The sequence below is a fragment of the Arvicanthis niloticus genome, chromosome 3, assembly GCF_011762505.2.
Source record: "Arvicanthis niloticus isolate mArvNil1 chromosome 3, mArvNil1.pat.X, whole genome shotgun sequence".
NCBI lineage: Eukaryota > Metazoa > Chordata > Mammalia > Rodentia > Muridae > Arvicanthis > Arvicanthis niloticus.
Window position 1 is genome coordinate 105,576,745 of NC_047660.1, and position 19,029 is coordinate 105,595,773.

Below are 19,029 nucleotides of genomic sequence, written 5' to 3' on the forward strand. Positions count from 1 at the left end.
GTTGAATTTAGACAGGCATTACGTGAGACAGCCTAAGAAAGGAGCGTCGGGTCCTTCGCTCTAGGGTCGCTGAGGCCCCGCACGTGGCGCAGGCGCAGTGTCCACGACTCGCCATGCCGACTGTCAGCGTGAAACGCGACCTGCTCTTCCAGGCTCTGGGCCGGACCTACAGTGAGTGCCCGCCCCGTGGTGTGGGCTCGGTGCCTTGGGGAGCCAGGTTCACCCTGCAGAAGGGCGTGCTGGCGGCGTTCATGCCGCCACGCGGGGTTTGGCCCTGCACGGCCAGAGTCTACAGGGGCGCGCTGATGGGCGAGGAGACTCGGCTGGGCTGAAGTAGCTTCTCGGAACCAGCTCTGCGGTGGCTCCGTTGCATCATCAGCGCGTGACGGGCGCTCCGTGTCATTCATTCAGAGACCGATCTCCTACTGCATGCCTAGTACCGACTTTGGTTTCAGGACACAGACGAGGAAACATGCCCTGGGTTACATCACGGGTGTAGGCTGTGGAACCAGATTGACAGTGAAGGGGAGACGTTTGAGAAAGATGCGGGTCTCACTATGCAGCCCAGACTGTTTTCGAACGGTCGCTCTTCCTGCTTCAGTTTCTTGAGTGCGGGGATAACAAGCGTGTGCCACCAAGCCCGGTATTGGCTTTATTTAGTGTTGACTAGGCTCCAGACTTGTGTCAGGCAGTGTTTGAGAGTAGAGCTGTGCACATGACACATACATGAGAAAATAACAAACCATGACATTAGTCAAACGGTTATTGGACATGCTAAATGTTTCTAGGAAAGGAAAGCAGGTGGTGTGCAGGGGTGGCATTTGATAGGTAACATTGATTTAAGCCCTGAATAGAATCTCTTCTATGGGCTTAGCATTCACGGTACACTTCTCTCTTCCTCAGTTCTAAAACTAAACCACTGGGGGGGGGGGGGGAGGGGAAGGGAGGTAAATATTAGTCAAGTTATCATTTCCTACACCGATGCAGTAAGTTGAAGCGATATCTGCCTCACCCTGTAATTATCAGCTTCTATAAAGGTCATAACGAGAGTTTTAGGAGAGCCACCTGTTTTTTGAGTATTAGAGGCCAAAATGATAACAAAATGGAGCAAGTACAGCTGCTCATATTAACACAGTACTGATGTATAAATAAACTTGTAAAAAATTTTTCTAAAGATGGACTTTTAGATATTACTCACACCCCGTGTTTGTCAGTTTTTGTTGCTGTTCTTTTGGAGACAGAACCTTATTCTAAAGTCCAGGCTAACTCTAAAATTGTGACAATCTCCTAACTCAGTCTCCCAAGTGATAACAGTTATAGTTGTGACCAGGAACTGTCCCAAGTCCTTAGAAACAGAGGAAATATCTTTGCTTTTGGAATGTGGTTTTAATTTCTTAACCAGTTTCTGTTCTATAGTAGTAGGCTTATTTATATCCCTCACTTTTCCTGTTTTCCTAAACCATATTCTCTCTACTGGTGGTTGCTGTCTCTGAACTGCATATGATGGTGTGTGGCAAGTTTAGCACCTTTAGAATCAGTTCCTAGTCAGACTCTGGAAAAGTACCAGATTGTCTGAATTGTAAGAGATGACAAGACTTAAAACTTGTTCACTATTATCAGATAATGCTTTGTTAATACACTCTCTGGCTGTTTCCTTTTCCCTCCACTTGGAAATGGTGAGCGATTAAATAAGCTTGATTTCAGGACACAGATTGTTAACTGTAAGCTCTTTTGAAATTCTTTATCATATATATTGACGGTATTGAGATATATATCAGATGGGTTAGTACTAATCTTCATTGTTTCTAAGCCTTTCTTTTTAAATGTCAGTTCAGTGGTGGTTGGAGTTGGAAAAGGCTATTCACCAAAACAGGTAGTTTCCAAATGAAGTGTCGATCCCCTTTGTTTTTTTTTTTTTTTTTTCTTTCTTGTTTTCCTCCTCCTCTTGTTTTCAGATAATGTCTCATTTGTGCTCTCACACAGCTTCTTCTTATTGAGTCCTCCTAGGGTTGCTGCCACCATCACCTTCCATGGCTTCTCTTACAGAGCACATTTCTCATCGAAGTTTTTGTTACCCAGGGCATTTTGTTTCCCCTGCCTTCGTTGGAGCAGCTCTGTCTTTTTAGTCTTTGTGATTACCTTTTGTTCAGGGTTTTTGTTGTTGTTGTTGTTTGTTTTGTTTTTAATATTTGCTTTTTGATATTTATTTTCTTGTGAACTGATTTCTTATTGCTTTTAAGTTTGGGCTTTGTTCTAACTTGGTATAGTAAGTTCTGTCAGAACCATCTGTGTGCCATGCAAACAGTATTTTAGGTTTATCATTTTATTGTAGGGAATTACTCATTGTTTTACTTTTGTTTCTTTTATCGAAGTTTTAAAAATATAGCTTAAAGGAATAATGAATAAGATTCAGTATATTTTAGTAGTTCATATAATTTTATTGCCATATTTAGCTGACAAAATTTTTGCATATTACAACAATGATTATTTGCTATTTTGTTTTTGATGGTTAAGACTAGATGCTTGGTGGTCCTGAATCTTACTCCAGGTTGCAAATCTGAAGTCAGGTCAAGAGCTCATTGGGGCTGGTCTGTTTCTAAGTTATTTCTTAAATTATCACCATCATTATTATTATTTAGACTTAACCCATAAGTATTTTGCTGTGCATCATGTGCGTATCTGGTACTTGTGGAGGCCAGAAGAGGGCATTAGATCCCCTGGAACTTGAGTTACAGATGGTTGTAAGCCACAGGTTCTAGGAAGCAAACCTGGGTCCTCTGCAATATCGACAAGTGTTCCCAACTGCTGAGCCATCTCTCTGCTAAGTGTTCTTAAGTGGTATCAGTGGGTCTTGTTTACCTACTGCTGTTTTCCAGTTTCTTCCACCTTGGCTTTTGTTAATTTGTCCCAGAAGGAGAACTCTTAAGAGAACAGGTAAATGAGAGAGCTTAAGTACTATCCTCTGTGTTTGATAATTGCTCAGAAGTGCTATTCCATCCTTTTCCATATTCTGTTGGTCACAGAGACGAATCCTGACCTCGGGTTAGGGGACTAGATAGACAGGTTTCATTGGTATGGGTCTCTCCACACAGCCACCAGATGGTTCTTGTTCATCCACATGCTTGTCCCAGAAGCGTCATCTTAACAGCAGCATCAAAGTCCACAGTGTTTAGCATCTTGTGATAGACAATTAACAATTAACCAGTGACCTGAGAGGCTCAAGCACTAGGATAGCTGTTTCCCATACATCTAAGATGCTATAGAGAGACGTAGCTGGGGTAACTATTGGAGGGGAGAAAATGGAACTCACAGAGGAGCCATTGGTCCACGCAGTTCTGAAGTTGAATGTCAAATGCTGGATGGTCTTGATTAGTTCTCAGGCCTGGGATAATTCTCCATGGCTCTGCGCCTTACCCTCTAGGCTCTGATTCCACCCTCTGAGTGATCCCCAGAAAGCATGTGCTTCACAGCTGATTAGCTTTCTCATTCTACTTCCTGTCAATAGAATTTTAGGGGCTCAAAGACTTCCTTTTGTCTTACTTCCGCCCCTTTCAGTTCAAGCTGGCTATGTCTGTCCAAGTGTTTTTTCTAAAAACTTTCTCTTTGGTAAATTTTTTGGTGGATTCCTTTTCATTAGTTAAAAACCACAGACTCCAAAAACCTCTGAAATTAGCTGTTTCAGTACTTGAGGTTTTTTCATACAGTGCTCTTAATTAAGCTTTATTGTTTGATTAATTGGATTTGTGAGGCACACCCTTAATTTCTTTATTACACCTTTTATTTGAATGAATTGTGCCTTTGATCTTGAAGGCTTTTCAGTCACACTGTTGATTCTATCTCATGCCTAGGATTTGGTCTCTGTCCATAAGCATTGCTTTACATTTAGAAGACCAAAAAAAAAAATTTTTTTTTTTTAAATCACCAACATCCTGGCTCTTTTTTGTTGAATACCTCTGTGTTTATCTCTTCTTACATAAATGGTAAAACAAAACAACAATCAAGCTGCTCTTTGAGCACTGATCAGAAGTCTTAGTAACATCATTTTTTGCAGTGTGAGTACCTGCAGCAGTGGTACTGATCAAGTTTTTCCCTTACATGACAAGGATGCCCTTGTACTTTCCTGCAGTGTTACCCCATTCCCTACCCCACAACCCCCACCTTTGCTTGCATTCTGATTCAAGATCATGGAACTTCAGCCAATAGGCTCTTGGGTTTTCTTTTACAATCCTCAAAGCCTGCTTTGTGATTCCAAATCTATTCCCAGAATTCTGGTTCTGGTGCCACTTCCTTTACAGGAGATTTGTATTAGTCTATTGTTACATAACAGATTATCCCGTTTCTTAGGAGGAGAAAACAATATGCCTTTGTTACTTCACACAATCAGAGGGAGTTAGCTGGGTGGCTCTGTCTCTAGTGTTCTTGCTAGGTGGCAAGCAAGCTGTTGTCTAGAACTACAGTCACCTCACGGTTATGGGTTAGCTGAGCTTCCTAGCTCACTCATGTGATTGCACCATATATAAGTTCATCACACAAAGGTGAGCCACGAGGCAGGATCATTTCAGACCATATTGGAGGCTAGGTATCACCAACACTGCATGCCTTTCTTTTTTTTTTTCCTTTTCACTTAAGTGAGCTGGGAGCTACGCCGTTCTTACCATTTCTCCTGTAATTAGCCCACCACTGAGTTTTACACATTCTGCTTCTAACACTTTTCATGTTCCTTCTTCCCCATATTCTGTTGGTTTATGAGAACAGCTCTGTGTTTCACCTGTACTGTTGTAGGAGACTCCCTTCAGTTCTCCATCCTCCCACCAGTCTTAAAAGTTCAGATATAAGGAACCAAGCTTGGTCCCTATGACTATGAGAGAAACACATGGTAGTCTGAGGCCGGAGGATCTTGAGTTTATGCCAGCCTTGGTATACATAATTTGCAGTCTGGTTTGGTCTACCTATGAGGGAGGCCTTGTTTCAGAAAAATAATAGAACAAAACAAAATGAAGATACAGAGCTAAGGGGTTGGAGAAGCACATCTAATCAGAGTTTGCCCAGCTGAAAAGCTGCTGAATACAGCTCTCATTGCCTGCAGGTTGGACAGAGGGCAAATCCCTTGGCGTGCCATGAGCTACCTTTTTTCTACTTGTATCCTATTTCTTTCTAACACAAACTTTATTCTTCATCCATACTGAACTGCTTAGGAGTTCCCAGCTTTGCCAAGTACTTGATTCACTGCCTCCAATCTTTGACTAATGAAGACATCCTTTATGTAGCTCTAAGTGAACCTAAGCGGAACATTGTGTCACCCTTGAACCTTGTACTGTATTTATTTACACTTATGGTTTCTTTGCTTAAGAAGGAAGTAGTTCAGGCAGGGATGGTAATTTATTTATCTTCATAGCCGTGGCATCTAGTACTGTTTCTTGGCACATAATGGCAGTAAATATTTGTTAAATTGAATTAAAGTTGGATATCTAGGCCAGACAAGTCTTTTGTCATTTTATTTTGATGTTGGGAATTGAACCTAGGGCCAGTGACATACTAAACATGCATTCTACCACTGAAGCCAACTCCTCACCATGGATCAGGAAACCTAAGACATCTGCTTCATTCACTAGAATATAATGGTAATTGTGGTGTGTGTTCGGTGTTTGATAAATGAAGACCTTGAAAAATACTGTCTTAGGTAACAAAGCAAATCGAAATAAGGAAGAAACATTGGTTTTGTAGACCTGCGGTGTTTCAGAGTATTAGGCTAGGTCCATTTCTACTTACACCTTTTTAAGGTTTCATACTAAAAATGTTGACAAAAGGTTGTTTCCAGATGAGGGTGTTGGTGAAATTTTACATAAAGGTGCTGAGCCTTCAAAGTGAGGGACATCAAATCCTGGTTAGTGTGGTTCCCAAAAATACCTGAGAGAATTTTAATTAAATACCAAGACTTAGTGGCATTCTTTTGTATAGGACCCGTGCTTCTGAGCTTGCTTTCTCATATGATCTCTACTGAATGATTCTTTTTCTCCTGAGTCTATACAGATATCTCAGCACCGATAACGAAAGCGTATAGCTGATATTAGTGCAGCGTGATCGGCTCTTTGTTTTTCTAGATGTTTGGCATCAGACAAATCTTTTCTTGTTATTGTTTTGATGCTAGAGAGTGGACTCAGCCTCTGACGTTCTAAGTCCCACTCTTTTCCTTGGAACTTAGGACATGTAGCTTTTCACTCATGTGTGGTGGCTTTGATGGTTTGTGGTCAGTGATTGATAATGTGAAAACAATGGAGATGCTGCGTCAGGTAACAAAGCAAAGCAGATAAAAGACCTTTGCCAGTCTGTAGACACACTATATTTCAGGCTGTTTCTTAACCATGTTTCTTAGCTTAAAAGAAAACCAGACAAAGCCACTGATGCACTATAAAGTGCTATCTGATGTATGCTAGAATGCCCATGGTTAGCAAACCGAACAGTAGACGACATTCATACATCCACATGCAGTTTTCACTTGTGCTCAATACATTAAAATTAGCATTCTTTTCTTTTCTTTTCTCCTAGCTGATGAAGAATTTGACGAACTGTGTTTTGAATTTGGTCTGGAACTTGATGAAATTGTATGTATTAGACTTTTTTAAAAAAGCTATTCTATGAGCTCATATTTAAAAGTGTTTTCTTATTACTATTGGATAAGCCCTGATGTATTCTTGTTTGATGAATTTGTGTTATATCATTTAATGATGAATTTAGTTATATCATTTCCCTCTTCCCTTTTCTCCTTCCAAATCCTTTCATGTACACATCCTTCTTGTCTTTTATACAGGGCTTCTTTTTTCTTTGATTGTTGTTGCATATATACACACACACACACACACACACACACACACACACATATATATATATATATAATACATAAATATAACCTGTTTATATGTTACTTGTATGTATATGCTTTCAGGGCTGACCATTTGGTGTTGGATAACCAATTGATGTGTATGTATGAGCTCGCTCTCTCTCTTTTTTTTCCTAAGAGTTTGCTGTGTTTTATCTTTATTAACCTATAGTGGGTCTCTGGTAATAAATTTGGGGATTTCAGTATTGTATTCTGGGGAGGGTTACTTGTGTTCTTGATCTCTGAATTTGTCTTGCCAGGCCTCATTTTGGAGAAACAAATGATTTGTTTTATATGATCACACATGCCTTCTGGCTCTGAAATTCATGTGGTCTTTGATTTCTGTAAAACTTATGTCAGGTAGCAGTACAGGCTCAGCCTTCACATATGGGCTTCATGAACTGAGTTGTAAGATGACACTGATAGCCACACAAATATCAGGTTACTTTCTATTCATGTGCCTTCATTTCTCTGGTTACCCTGTTATTTCCAGTTCTTTATTTAGAACTCTTCTGATATCTGCCATCTAGCTAGCTTTCTTCACTGAAAAACATTACTCTTATTACTGCTTTAATCAAACATTATTTCAGTTTTAGTTATTATTATTATTATTTTGGCCTCTCTGCATCCTTGTCTTTCCTTTTCCCTCCTCTCTTTGTCTTCTTCCCTTCCTAATTTTTATCATCTTCTCTGATTTTAAGTTTAATGACCAGGTTAGATGTGTTTTAAAGCCCTTGGAACAGCCTTGAACTGTGTGGCCCAATGGCTCTTTTCTCTCCTTTCCCTACTTTGCCCCACCTCCGTTTTTTTAGCAGCATATGAAGAAATGGGTTTTAGTGTGACATTTTCATGCACATGTATGTGTACGTTGTCCTCTGTTGCCCTCCTCTGTTCCCCTCTGCCCATCTTGCTGATGGTTTTCTTTCCCCCAGATAGCAGCTTGTAATCCTTACTGTGGACAGGGCCTGGCTAGTCAGTGTTCACAGGAAGGTGTCATGGCGGGCAGGAAGCTCGGCATGTTGTTACAAAGCTCCCGTTGTTACTTTAGCAGGTCACTGATGCGTTGCCATTGAGTAGCATTTCTAAATAAAGGGTAACAGAAACACTTGAAATTTAGCTTTTATCACTGTTCAACCTTTGGCTAAGGTCAGGTGTGGAATATAACTTTTAGTCATTGTGACTGAAAATTTCTTAAATGTATTTATAGTGCCCCGCTGTTTTAAATAACAAATATAAAAAAAAATAGTAGAATTTTAACATTTTGGCCATGATTATTTTTTTCAAAAATCTGTTATTCTCTGCTGTAATGTGTTATTTTAGGCATACCTAAGAAGGTTTTTAAGCTCTGCTGCTGCATTAGGGCCACTGTTGTGGTGGCTCCTTCAGTTTGCTGTCTCTCTATGGCTTCCCACCACCTCTGCTGTCCTTCATTTTCAGCCCAGCTCTCCTCAGGGTGTTCAGATTTGCCTCAGTGCAGTTCCTCCTGTCCTCATGTTCCGTGGGACTGCTTGCTGGGGTGCTGTATTTCTGCACTCCTTCTTTCATGTGGTAACTCATCTGTTCCCTTCTGACACTTTTCTTTTCTGGGTTCTTGACGATTTCCTTTGATGGCAAAAATTTTTGTGTAAGGTGGCAAATAGAAAGTATTGCCTCTGTTATAACTCAGTTGTTTCAGTGTATGACAGTAGAAAATAATTGTAATTATTGTAATTGTTTTTATCCGTGTTCCAGTTAAAGCATTGTGTGTAAAAACATATGGGATGTGTGATTTCCTGGTGGACCACTGTTTGCTGACGGTGCTTTAGATGGATTATAGTGTGCTACGATGAAATAGTAGTTTTCTGTTTGCTATGATTATAACACACGTAACATTCTTGTGGTGTTATCACTGCAGAAAGGATATATTTTGTAGTTCATTAAACTCTTTTTGGCTTGCTTTAGACTTCTGAGAAGCAAATCATAAGCAAGGAACAAGGTAATGTGAAGGCACAGGGGGCCTCGGATGTTGTGCTTTACAAGATTGATGTCCCTGCCAACAGATATGATCTCCTGTGTCTGGAAGGATTGGCTCGGGGACTCCAAGTCTTCAAAGAAAGGTAAGGAATTGCACACATCACTGAGTTGTCTCGCCACTTTTCTCTCTGCTGCTGTCAGCAAATGAGTTCAAATTTCTAGGGGAAACCTCATATGGGTAACATAGCTTCAGGTCCTCAGAAGTGGTGATTGGGAGATAAGAGTCATGTGGATTGTAGCCATCTCAAAGTTTGGGAATATTTAAAAACCGGGAATACATGATCTTAGGGTTACTATAAAAATCCTTCATCAGGATTCTATGGTTTCCCTCAGTAATCCTGTGCAGTGGATAGTTCATTAGATTTGTTAAAGCATCGAGGGAAAAATAGAGGTGACAATGGACTTTATTTGCCTTTACTTACTTACTAGTTGTAAGGCACCCGAGTAAAAAAACCCTTGTGGAAATCTTGAATATGGTGGGTATATGGTCTCAGGTGTGCTAATCACCTTCTCTAGTTTTAGTCTCTTGATGTGTAATGAAGACTTTTAAGGCCCTTCAAACCCAGCACGCAATAGATGTAGAAGGCAATGAATGTAAGATGAAGACAAAAACAGTTATCAGAATTCATTATTTTTGTTTTTATTTACTTACACATCATCTGGTCGACTGCAAAAGAGTATATGCTTTGGTTGCTAGACTAGATTCTGAAATTATGACATCTTTGGGTAAATGTAGATATTTGACATGAGGTTTGAGTTTTGGGGGTTTGTTCAGTTGCTTTCATACTTGAAAATTAAATGACTGGATTTTAAGACTTTACATTTAATTATTTAAATTAATGGTTGTAGGTGTTTGTGTTTGGCAAAATGGGGGCCGTTTTATGTATCTCTGGTAGCCTGGAAGTTAGTATATACACCAGGCTGCCCCTGAACTTGGGGTAGTTCTTTTGTCCCTGCCTTCCAGGTGCGTATAGGCATTATAGGTGTGTACAGGCATTCCTTTCTAGGATTTGTATTTTTAATAAAAGCCTTGTGAAGGTTTATGTCTAGACAGAATTGGGATGTGCTTTCAACCTTTCCAATGACAAGTATGGCCCATAAGCCAGTAGCATCTGCATTGCAAGAGAGCTCAGCCTCTGGGATCCATCTGAGCTCCAGCAATACCATCAGAGAGATGGTGCAGAGATGGACAGCGGTGGGCTGACAGTCCTGTGAGTGGGAGAAGTGCTGACTTACAACAGCAGTGCCTGGGGCTTCAGGTGACGAGAGTTGCCCAGAATACCTTCAAGCTGCACCCGTTACCAAGCTTTCCTAATACCTTCACTGCTGTAGTAACTTCAGATAGAACCAGAGAAGCTCTATTTTCAATTTAAGTAAACTTTATTTATTCTTAGAAGCTTAGAATCTTGTGTTGTAATGAAATTTGAACACTGTTAAGTCCAGTGCCTTGAACAGTTGCTCTGCTAATAGCTTTTTAGTTTTTCTGGGACTCCAGTGAGAAGCTCATTACCATGGGCTATTCTGTGCATTTTTAGATTACTTTAAATGTTAGGAAGCTTGCATTTTTTTTTTTTTGTTTTTATTTCTGACATTCAAGGGAAGCTGACACTGTAAGTTAACCTATTTCTTTAATTCTATTGATTATATATATGCACTTAATATTTATAAACATAAGATATAATTATCAAATAGTCTTACTATTTCGAGTAACTTTGCTTTAATATTATTTTAGGATAAAAGCTCCAATATATAAACGAGTAATGCCTAAGGGAGAAATCCAAAAACTGATTATCACAGAAGAGGTAACAAAATAGGTTCTTACTTTTCCCTTAAGCCCCCCCATCCCCCGCATGTATTGATAAGGTGGGAAGGAGAAGGTAATACAACTAACCCTTCTGTCAGATGTAATTTCCTGTGGTCATGTGTTAAGGATGGATGGATGGTTTTCAGTTTCTCACCCTTGAAAATTGTCAATCTATGGGTCTGGAGAAATGACTCAGCAGTTAAGAGCACTGGCTGCTCTTTCAAAGGACCTGGGTTCCATCTCCAGCCCCAACGTGGCAGCTTACAGCCATCTGTAATTCCATTTGTAGGGAGTCTGATGCTCTCTCTGTGCCTCTGTGTTCACCAAGCGTACATGTGATGCATAGGCATATATGCAAGGCAGAACACCTGTACATATAAAATAAATTAATAGTTTTTAAAGGATTGTAGTACCTCCTTTCAATAGGTAATTTTGAAAAATATCAATTGCTTTTAAAAAGCACATTTGAACTAGGCATGGTGGTACAAGTCTGTAATTCCAGAACTGTTGGGGACACAGAGGTTCTTGTGCTCACAGAAAAGCACTAAGAGATCCAGGTTTGTTAATCACACAGGGGTGTCTCCTCAGTGCAGGGATAAAAATTAAATACCTGCGTTCCATCCAGAAAGCTGAGAGTGGATTTTGTGACAACCTGGTGACCTTTTTACTATCTGTGGAGACAGACCTCACCCACTTTTGCTATAGCTTCCCTAGAATGATTATCCCAGACTCTCCCCTCCCTAGAACTTTACCCATTCTTAAGGGAGATGTCACATGTACTTTATGGCCTGCTGACTTCTGTGCTGTCTGTCAGACACCACACTAGATTTTAGACCTTTTAGCTATAGACCTCACCCTCATGGTCACATGTACTTCGTAAAAGTTGTTATGCGGTCATACTTCGAGCTTTATGGTGTACCTGGAATTGGACTGATATTGCCTGGGAACCTTTTCCCAAATTGTACTGTGTTTCAAATGTGCTTACAATGAATTGCTTGGCTTTAGACTCCCTGAAGTCTGATCCAGACTGACAAGTCAGTCTGCACTGGGTTTCCTTCTTACGTCTTTACAAGGTTTGCTTTCCTGTCTGACACCTCATAGAATGTGGGAGGTGGAGGCAGGAAGATCAGTTTTTCAAGGCCAGCATCCATACACTGAGTTTAAGACTAGCCTGGGGTACATGAGAAAGAGATACTGTTTTAAATGTCCAAACCAAAACGAAGAAAAAACATGAGAATTGTCATACTGCTCAGTGATAGAACGCTGGCTTAGTCTAAGGGAGGCACCGTGTTTATTGTCTGCCACCAAAAATTTTAATTAAATAAATAGGATACATTGGAGATTTAGTTGTCTAAAATAGTGGCACATTAATAAACTTTGTAAAGGTAAAATGTAGAGGGATTATTTTGGTAAAAAGTAAGGCCTGTGAGCAAAGTATTTGAAGGTTAATTTTTCCTTAATTATTTAACATGTTTTCAGAAGTCTTACTCAGATATAAATTGTGTTTGTATAGTACCTGTACCTCCTGCTTGCTGCTCAACTCCTTGTTGACTGGCATGAATATATGCCTGTTTGAATCAAAATTTGTGACCCTGTCAGGAGTGCAGCTAGTCTGCTGTGGTAAAATGTTACGACAAAGAAAAGTCATAAACCTAACCATCTCGTTGGCGTTGTGACCTGCAGACAGCTAAAGTGCGCCCTTTTGCTGTGGCAGCGGTTCTCCGGAACATCAGATTCACTAAAGACCGATATGACAGCTTCATCGAACTTCAGGAGAAACTACACCAGAATATTTGCAGGTTCGTCAGCCTTCATCATGGTCCTCCTTGTCGTCGCCTCCTGCTTCCTTCCATTCCACATCTCCTTGTCTCATGTACCTCCCTGTCTTAGTCACTGTTCTGTTGCTGAAAAGAGACACCATGCCCAAGACAGCTTGCAAAAGGAAGTGCTTCATTGAGGGCAGGGTGGACCTTGCATGGTGGCAGGCAGACAGGCAAGCACAGTGCTGAGAGCTTTACATCCTGATCTGCAGGCAGCACTAGAGAGGCACTGACATGACATGAGTTTTTGAAAGCACAGTGCCTGTCCCCAGGGATACACCTCCTCCAACAATGCCAACCCTCTTAATCCTTCCCAGATAGTTCCACTACTTGGGGATCAAGCATTCAAGCATATGAGTCTTGGGGGAGGGGGGGCATTCTCATTCAAACCAGCACGCTGCCTTCTTCTGCAGATTAGTTTTTCAAAACATTTCTAAACTATATCATGAGAGAATTTCACTTTGCTGTACTGGACAGATGTTTGTTACTTTTTAAAGCTGGTATGTGTGGGGTTGGAGAGATGGCACAGTGATAAGAGGATTTGCTGTTCTTGCTTTTGATCCCAGCACCCACATGGTGTATCTTGCAGTCATGGTGCTGTAACTCCAGCTCTCGGTCAGCCACAGCCGCAAGGCTCCGTGGGCACTTGCACGTGGCTGTGTGTGTCTGCACATAAGATACACATACACAGCATAAATAAAAACAAAAATCTCAAGAATGCTGTCTGTGTGGTATATAGAGGACTTTGATTCCTACAAGTTCTCTTGATTATTTTCTTTCTGTTTAAATCATTCTAAAAATGATGTTTAATAAGTATGATTTCTTTATGTACTGCTAAGAGTCAAATCAAGTTGTTTATGCATGCTAAATATTCTATCTTTGAGCTAGATGCCCTCAACCTTGTTCATATAGTTATTAATGGGTTACCAAGTATAAAACATGGTAATTTGAAGGATAGTCTGGCATTTAAAAAGTGGAAAAATGTCTTTACTTGATCCGCATTTTGAATAAGTATAATTAAATTTTGACACACAGAACTTAAGTACCATGTAGTGTGGGCCTAGGCTTGATCCAACAATGGAAAAAAAATTAAATAGAAACAGCCTGACCTTAAGTGACTGAACTTACTTTGTCTTTGTCGGTGGTGCTGTGTACTATACCCAGGGCCTCTTTTGTGTTAGTTAGGCAGAACCCTTAGCTTGAGTCTTGCTGAGCTTCTATGGCACATTACTTCCTGTGTGGTTTTTCTCTAGTACAGTGATCTTTAAACCTTTTATTTCCAAACCCTAATAGTAAAGGAGGGTAAGTGTAGGAGTCCTTGAAATAATTTCAGTACTTCACATTTCCTCTGCAGACAGATCTCTGTGAGTTAGAGGCCAGTCTAGGGCCAGCTATAGTGAAACCCTGTCTCAAAAAGGGGGGTGGTGGTATAATAAGTGTTATAGCCAGATATGGTTGTACACATCTTAATCCTAGCACATGGGAGACAGTTGCAGGGAGTTTGATGTAAGGTCAAGACCAGCCTACTTGCAAGCCAGCCAGGACTGTAGGTAGAATTTGTCTAAACAAACAACAACAAAGAAAATTACATATTTATTAATGGTGAGAAACCCTAGTTTTAGATATTTTACGTGGATCTTGAAACAAGTTATTTTGGTCCAAAGATAATACTTATGGTTACATTACATATTCTTAAATAGAATAGAAAACTGATAAATGATATAAAAGCAATGATATAAAATTATTTCTTAATAATTGAAGCTTGTCAAAGTTTACTGACTTGGAGGGTGTGTGTGTTTGTGTGTGTGTGTCTTATATATGGGATGGCCTAGGGGCAGTTTGAAAGGAGAATTTTAGATATTTTCTTCAATGGTGAAAAATGCTTAAAATTACAAGTCAGACTTGGCAGCTAGAGTATGTGTTTTCTTCATAAAGTGTCTTTGCTCAGATAGTACAGACATGTCCCTAGGATTTCAAATAACTTAGTCTTTTTATATTAAAAACTATGTATTAGCTTGCTGACATATATCATGACTAAGCAAAATAATAAGTGAACTATGAATTTATTTTGAAGAAGGAAGTTTATTGTACATTGTAAGAGTGTAGTGGGCAAGGGTGGTAACATGGAAACACCCTGCCTGAAGCAGAGTACACTATGACTTTAAAGATGCCACAGCGAGAGCTAGGAAACCAATGGCAGACTACTGTTTTACACATATTTATTAAAAATTCTTCCCTCCCTCCTTTCCCTGTCCCTTCCTCCTCCTCTCTTCCTCTTGTTGAGTTGTAGCTCAGGCTAGCCTGAGGCTTCTCCTGTAGCCTTTGAGCACTGGAACTCCTGCACTTGGCTCAGAAATGTCTTAGGCAGCAGAAAGCATTTCATGACTTAATTCCACTTCAGCCTGTTTTACTTACTGTTTCTGGCAATCATGAACTTTAACTGTTGGGGAGAACAGAGCACATTCTAAACTGAGGTACACTAGAATCAGGGCCTACCAGTAGCTTCTGAGTAATGTCTTTAGAGAGCTGACGTCCAGATTATCATTGATTGCCATGAAGCTGTCCTGATGCACTCTTACTTAGCCTTTGACATCTGTAGTGTCTGCTGTGATGCTGCCTCCTGATTCCCAGAGTCTATTCCACCGTTGGTCAGTGTAGATGAGTATTTGTTTTATTAGTCTTTCAAAGAGCACACTGGTACTTTCCTGGGTTTTTCTTTTTTAATTTTTCTCTCTTGATTTTATTGTTCAAGCATTGCCTTTTCCTTCCTTCCTTCGCTCCTTCCTTCCTTTCTTTTTTAGGGCTGATTGATTTCTACTTTCTTTTCCTTGGATTTGGCAGTCTAAATTTACTGCACCGTGTGTTTTATTATGGTAGTTCTGTATTTATTATTAACTCATTGAATAACAGATCCTTTGTGCTTGCTAGTAATTCTGCCCAGTTCAGCCATAGTTATTCCAGTTTTTATTCACGTATACTTTTTTGTTTGTTTGTTTGTTTCAGTGCTAGGACTCCATCTCAAGGCCTTGTGTATGCAAGGCAAGAGCTCTACCAACTAGCTAAGTCCACAGCTTTGTCTTGCATTATACATTTTATCTGATTTATATATGTGTGTGTGGTTATATGTAACCACGTCATATGTGTGCACCTCCATGTTGAACTAATTTTAAGGACTCATAGAACACAATACTTAGCAAAAGTATTTGTTTCCACTATTGAAGTAATGTTTAACTAACTTTTGTTCTATTTTTAATGATTGTGAGAATTTATTATATTGCAATAAAGATGTTATGAAGCAGCTATGGGCTGTTTGAAGGAAATAAAATATTATTTTTTTAAAATAAAAATCAAAAACATGAACTGTGTTATCTTCAGAATATTAAGATATCTTGCTTTCATTTCTTCTTCCTCTTTTTCCTCTTTTACTTTAGAAAAAGAACATTGGTTGCTATTGGAACTCATGACTTGGACACTTTATCAGGCCCATTTACTTACACTGCAAAACGTCCTTCAGATATCAAATTCAAACCTCTGAATAAGACCAAGGAGTATACAGCTTGTGAATTAATGAACATTTACAAGGTAAAGAAGTCTTCTGGTTTATTTATTTGTGTGTGATTTGTGTGTGTGTGTGTGTGTGTGTGTGTGTGTGTATGTGTGTGACTGTGTGAGAGTGTGGAGTGAGAATGAGTGTGTGTGTGTGTGTGTGTGTGTGTGTAGATGTGTAGTAGACTTAACACCAGTGTAGGGATGAGAGGACTATTGGAAGTTGGTTCTTTCCTTTCAGAATGGATTCTGAAGATCAAGCCCAGGTTGCCTGGCTTGTAAGAGGAAAGTACCTTTACCTGCTAAGCCATCTCACTGGTTTGGTATTCTTTTTGATTTTCTTTTTAACAAAAAGTAAAATAGGCACTTATGTGTTCCCTTCTCAATTTGCAGTTAGCATACATGTTTTACTATCATCACAATCATAATCAACATCATTATCATTAGTGCCATAGCTTTGAATAAATCATGAGATGCTTTTAGGTGTAAGCCTTGAACTCAAGGAGATCACCCACCTCTGCTTCCTGAATGCTGAGACTAAAGGAATAAACCTCTGAGATGCTATTAGTGTCATATAAGAATTGAGACCTAATAAGTAAACTATCCCTTTTTAATTTTCATATTTGTATTGAATTATCACTCATGCTTATATAATTATAAAGTTAGGGGCTAGAGATGGCTCAGAGGTTAAGAGCACAGACTGTTCTTCCAGAGGACCCTGGTTCCTAGGACCCACATGGCAGCTCACAACTGTCTGTAACTCCAGTTCCAGAGGTTCTGACAACCTCACACAGACATGCATGCAAGCAAAACACTAATGTACATAAAAATTTAAAAGGAACCATTAAAAACTTAAAAAAAAAATTTTTTTTTTTAGCTCTTTTGTGTACATGAGGAATACCATTGCAAAACATCTATTCCTGTTGTTAACATCTTAGAGCCTCAACAATGAGAAGGGATTCAGCCATCACTTAACACTGGAAATAACAAGTAGAAATAGTATCATTGGTCCTGACTTGCCAGTGACTTAACTCATCTTTCTTAATTTTGTGATGGCTTTATATTGTTTGTCATGACTTGGCAGTGCTAGTGAAAATCTGTTTTTACTTTAGGAAAGTGATCATTTTCTCACCTCACTCTGGTAGGAGAGACTGAATGCAGACATTAAGATTCCATTTATACTGGTGAGGTTTATAAGGTTATAGCCTCTCGTCATGTAGAACATTTTTGGTGTCTTTCTGCCTTTTTTCTTTTAAATTTCAGATTAATGTCAGCTGGTTATAGTAGAAATAAATAATTACTTTTGTTTGACTTCATTTTTTTCTAGACTGACAATCACCTTAAACATTATTTACATATCATTGAAAGTAAGCCTCTGTATCCAGTTATCTATGACAGCAATGGTGTGGTCCTGTCAATGCCTCCAATTATAAATGGTAAGTTACTTCATGAAGAACATGGATCTTTGCAGTTTCTTCCTATTAGTGCTTTTGTAGGACTGCAGTAGGGTGAGTTAGTCATTGACTTTAGATCTGAATGTCAGGTCTTTTGTAGATTTTATTATTTAAATTTTTAAATTTATTTTTTGTGTATATGAATGTTTTGGCTGCATGTGTGTCTGTTACCACATGTGTGCCTGGTTCCTTTTGAGGCAAGAATAGAGCATTGAACCTTCTGGAACGGGAGTTACAGATGACTATGAACCGCTGTGTCATGTTAGGAACTGAGCCCAGATCCTTTGCAAGTGCAACCACTAAGCCATCTCTCCAGCTCAATAGATTTTATTTTAATATTTTTTTTATATATTTCTTAAAACCTTTAGTTTAACTGCTGATTGTTTTGTAATAATCTGTGTTATTATATAAGATGAGTATTTAATTCATAACTGTACATGTGTATGCATATGTAAGTATATTCTGATACTACTCTGGGTTCTGTCTCTTCTTTTGAGATGTGTTGGTGTTTTACATATTTTAGTGTCTTGTTAGTGCACATACTTGGGCTTGTGTGGGAGCATGCATCCCATGGCATGTTTGGAGGCCTGGGGACAGCTTCTTAGAGTTGGTTCTCTCCTTCCAACATGCAGATTCTGTGGATTGAGCTCAGGCTCAATTGGCAAGTGCACGGCCCTTGGGGAGGGGGGATTGAGAGGTTTTTTTTTTTTCCTTTGTTTTTATTTAGATCTTTTGGTATTAACAGCAACTCTCTTTGTTGAACTCAAACCCTTAATTTGTAGTTTTATAAACTAAACTGTTATTTTCATTTTGTACTTTTAATTCTTTTCATTACTTTATGGAGAAAGTGTTTATGAAGCAGTTTAAATGTGTTTTCTCAGTTTAATGATGTCCAAGCCATAGCTGTGTGTCTTTGGGGTGATCAGAACTGGTTTAGTTGACACAAGATGAGAAAGAACTCTTGAGATTGCAAATTGAATCTTGCAGTTTGAATGGTTAAGAAGGCAGACATGCAGGTTAACTAGATCCAAACTGACCTTAACTTATGGCTTCATAGTTTGTGGTAACCAGGTAGTTTAATCTTTCTAAGCCTTATTTATTTATTTATTTATTTATTTATTTATTTATTTATTTATTTATTTTTGTTACTTCATTTATATTTCGGGACAGGGTTTCTCCACGAAGCCCTGAATGTCCTAAAGCTCGTGTCTAGACCAGGCTTGCCCTGAACTCATAGAAGTCTGCCTGCTTCTCCTTCCCTAGTACTGGTATTGTTTGTGATTATGTCCAAAGATAGTGAGGATTATTTCTATTTTCCAACTTCAGTGGGAGCTTAAAAGTCTCATATCTCAGGTCTGGTGGCATGGCCCAGTGGAGGGTAGAGGCATTTGACTCCACACCTGCTGAGCTGTGCTTGATCCCTGGAGCCTGTGTGATGGGAAGAGGGAATTTATTCCTACACGAGTTTCTCTGACATTCATACATGCACACTAAATAAAAAGAATGTAAGAAGAT

At 39.3% G+C, this 19,029-nt stretch overlaps 1 protein-coding gene across 2 annotated transcripts in view; it reads left to right on the plus strand.

Annotated features, from left to right (window-relative positions):
* Positions 1-53: 53 nt before the first annotated feature.
* Positions 54-19,029, plus strand: part of Farsb (phenylalanyl-tRNA synthetase subunit beta) — a 65,776-nt gene continuing 46,800 nt past the window's right edge. The window contains exons 1-7 of one of the 2 annotated variants that reach the window (XM_034497641.2): positions 54-171; positions 6,547-6,602; positions 8,819-8,973; positions 10,623-10,692; positions 12,378-12,493; positions 15,946-16,096; positions 17,388-17,496. In XM_034497641.2, coding sequence (XP_034353532.1) covers positions 114-171; positions 6,547-6,602; positions 8,819-8,973; positions 10,623-10,692; positions 12,378-12,493; positions 15,946-16,096; positions 17,388-17,496 — 715 coding nt within the window. In that variant the 5' untranslated portion in view covers positions 54-113. The remainder of the gene's footprint in view (positions 172-6,546; positions 6,603-8,818; positions 8,974-10,622; positions 10,693-12,377; positions 12,494-15,945; positions 16,097-17,387; positions 17,497-19,029) is intronic. The other variant, XM_034497642.2, reaches the window with a different exon arrangement.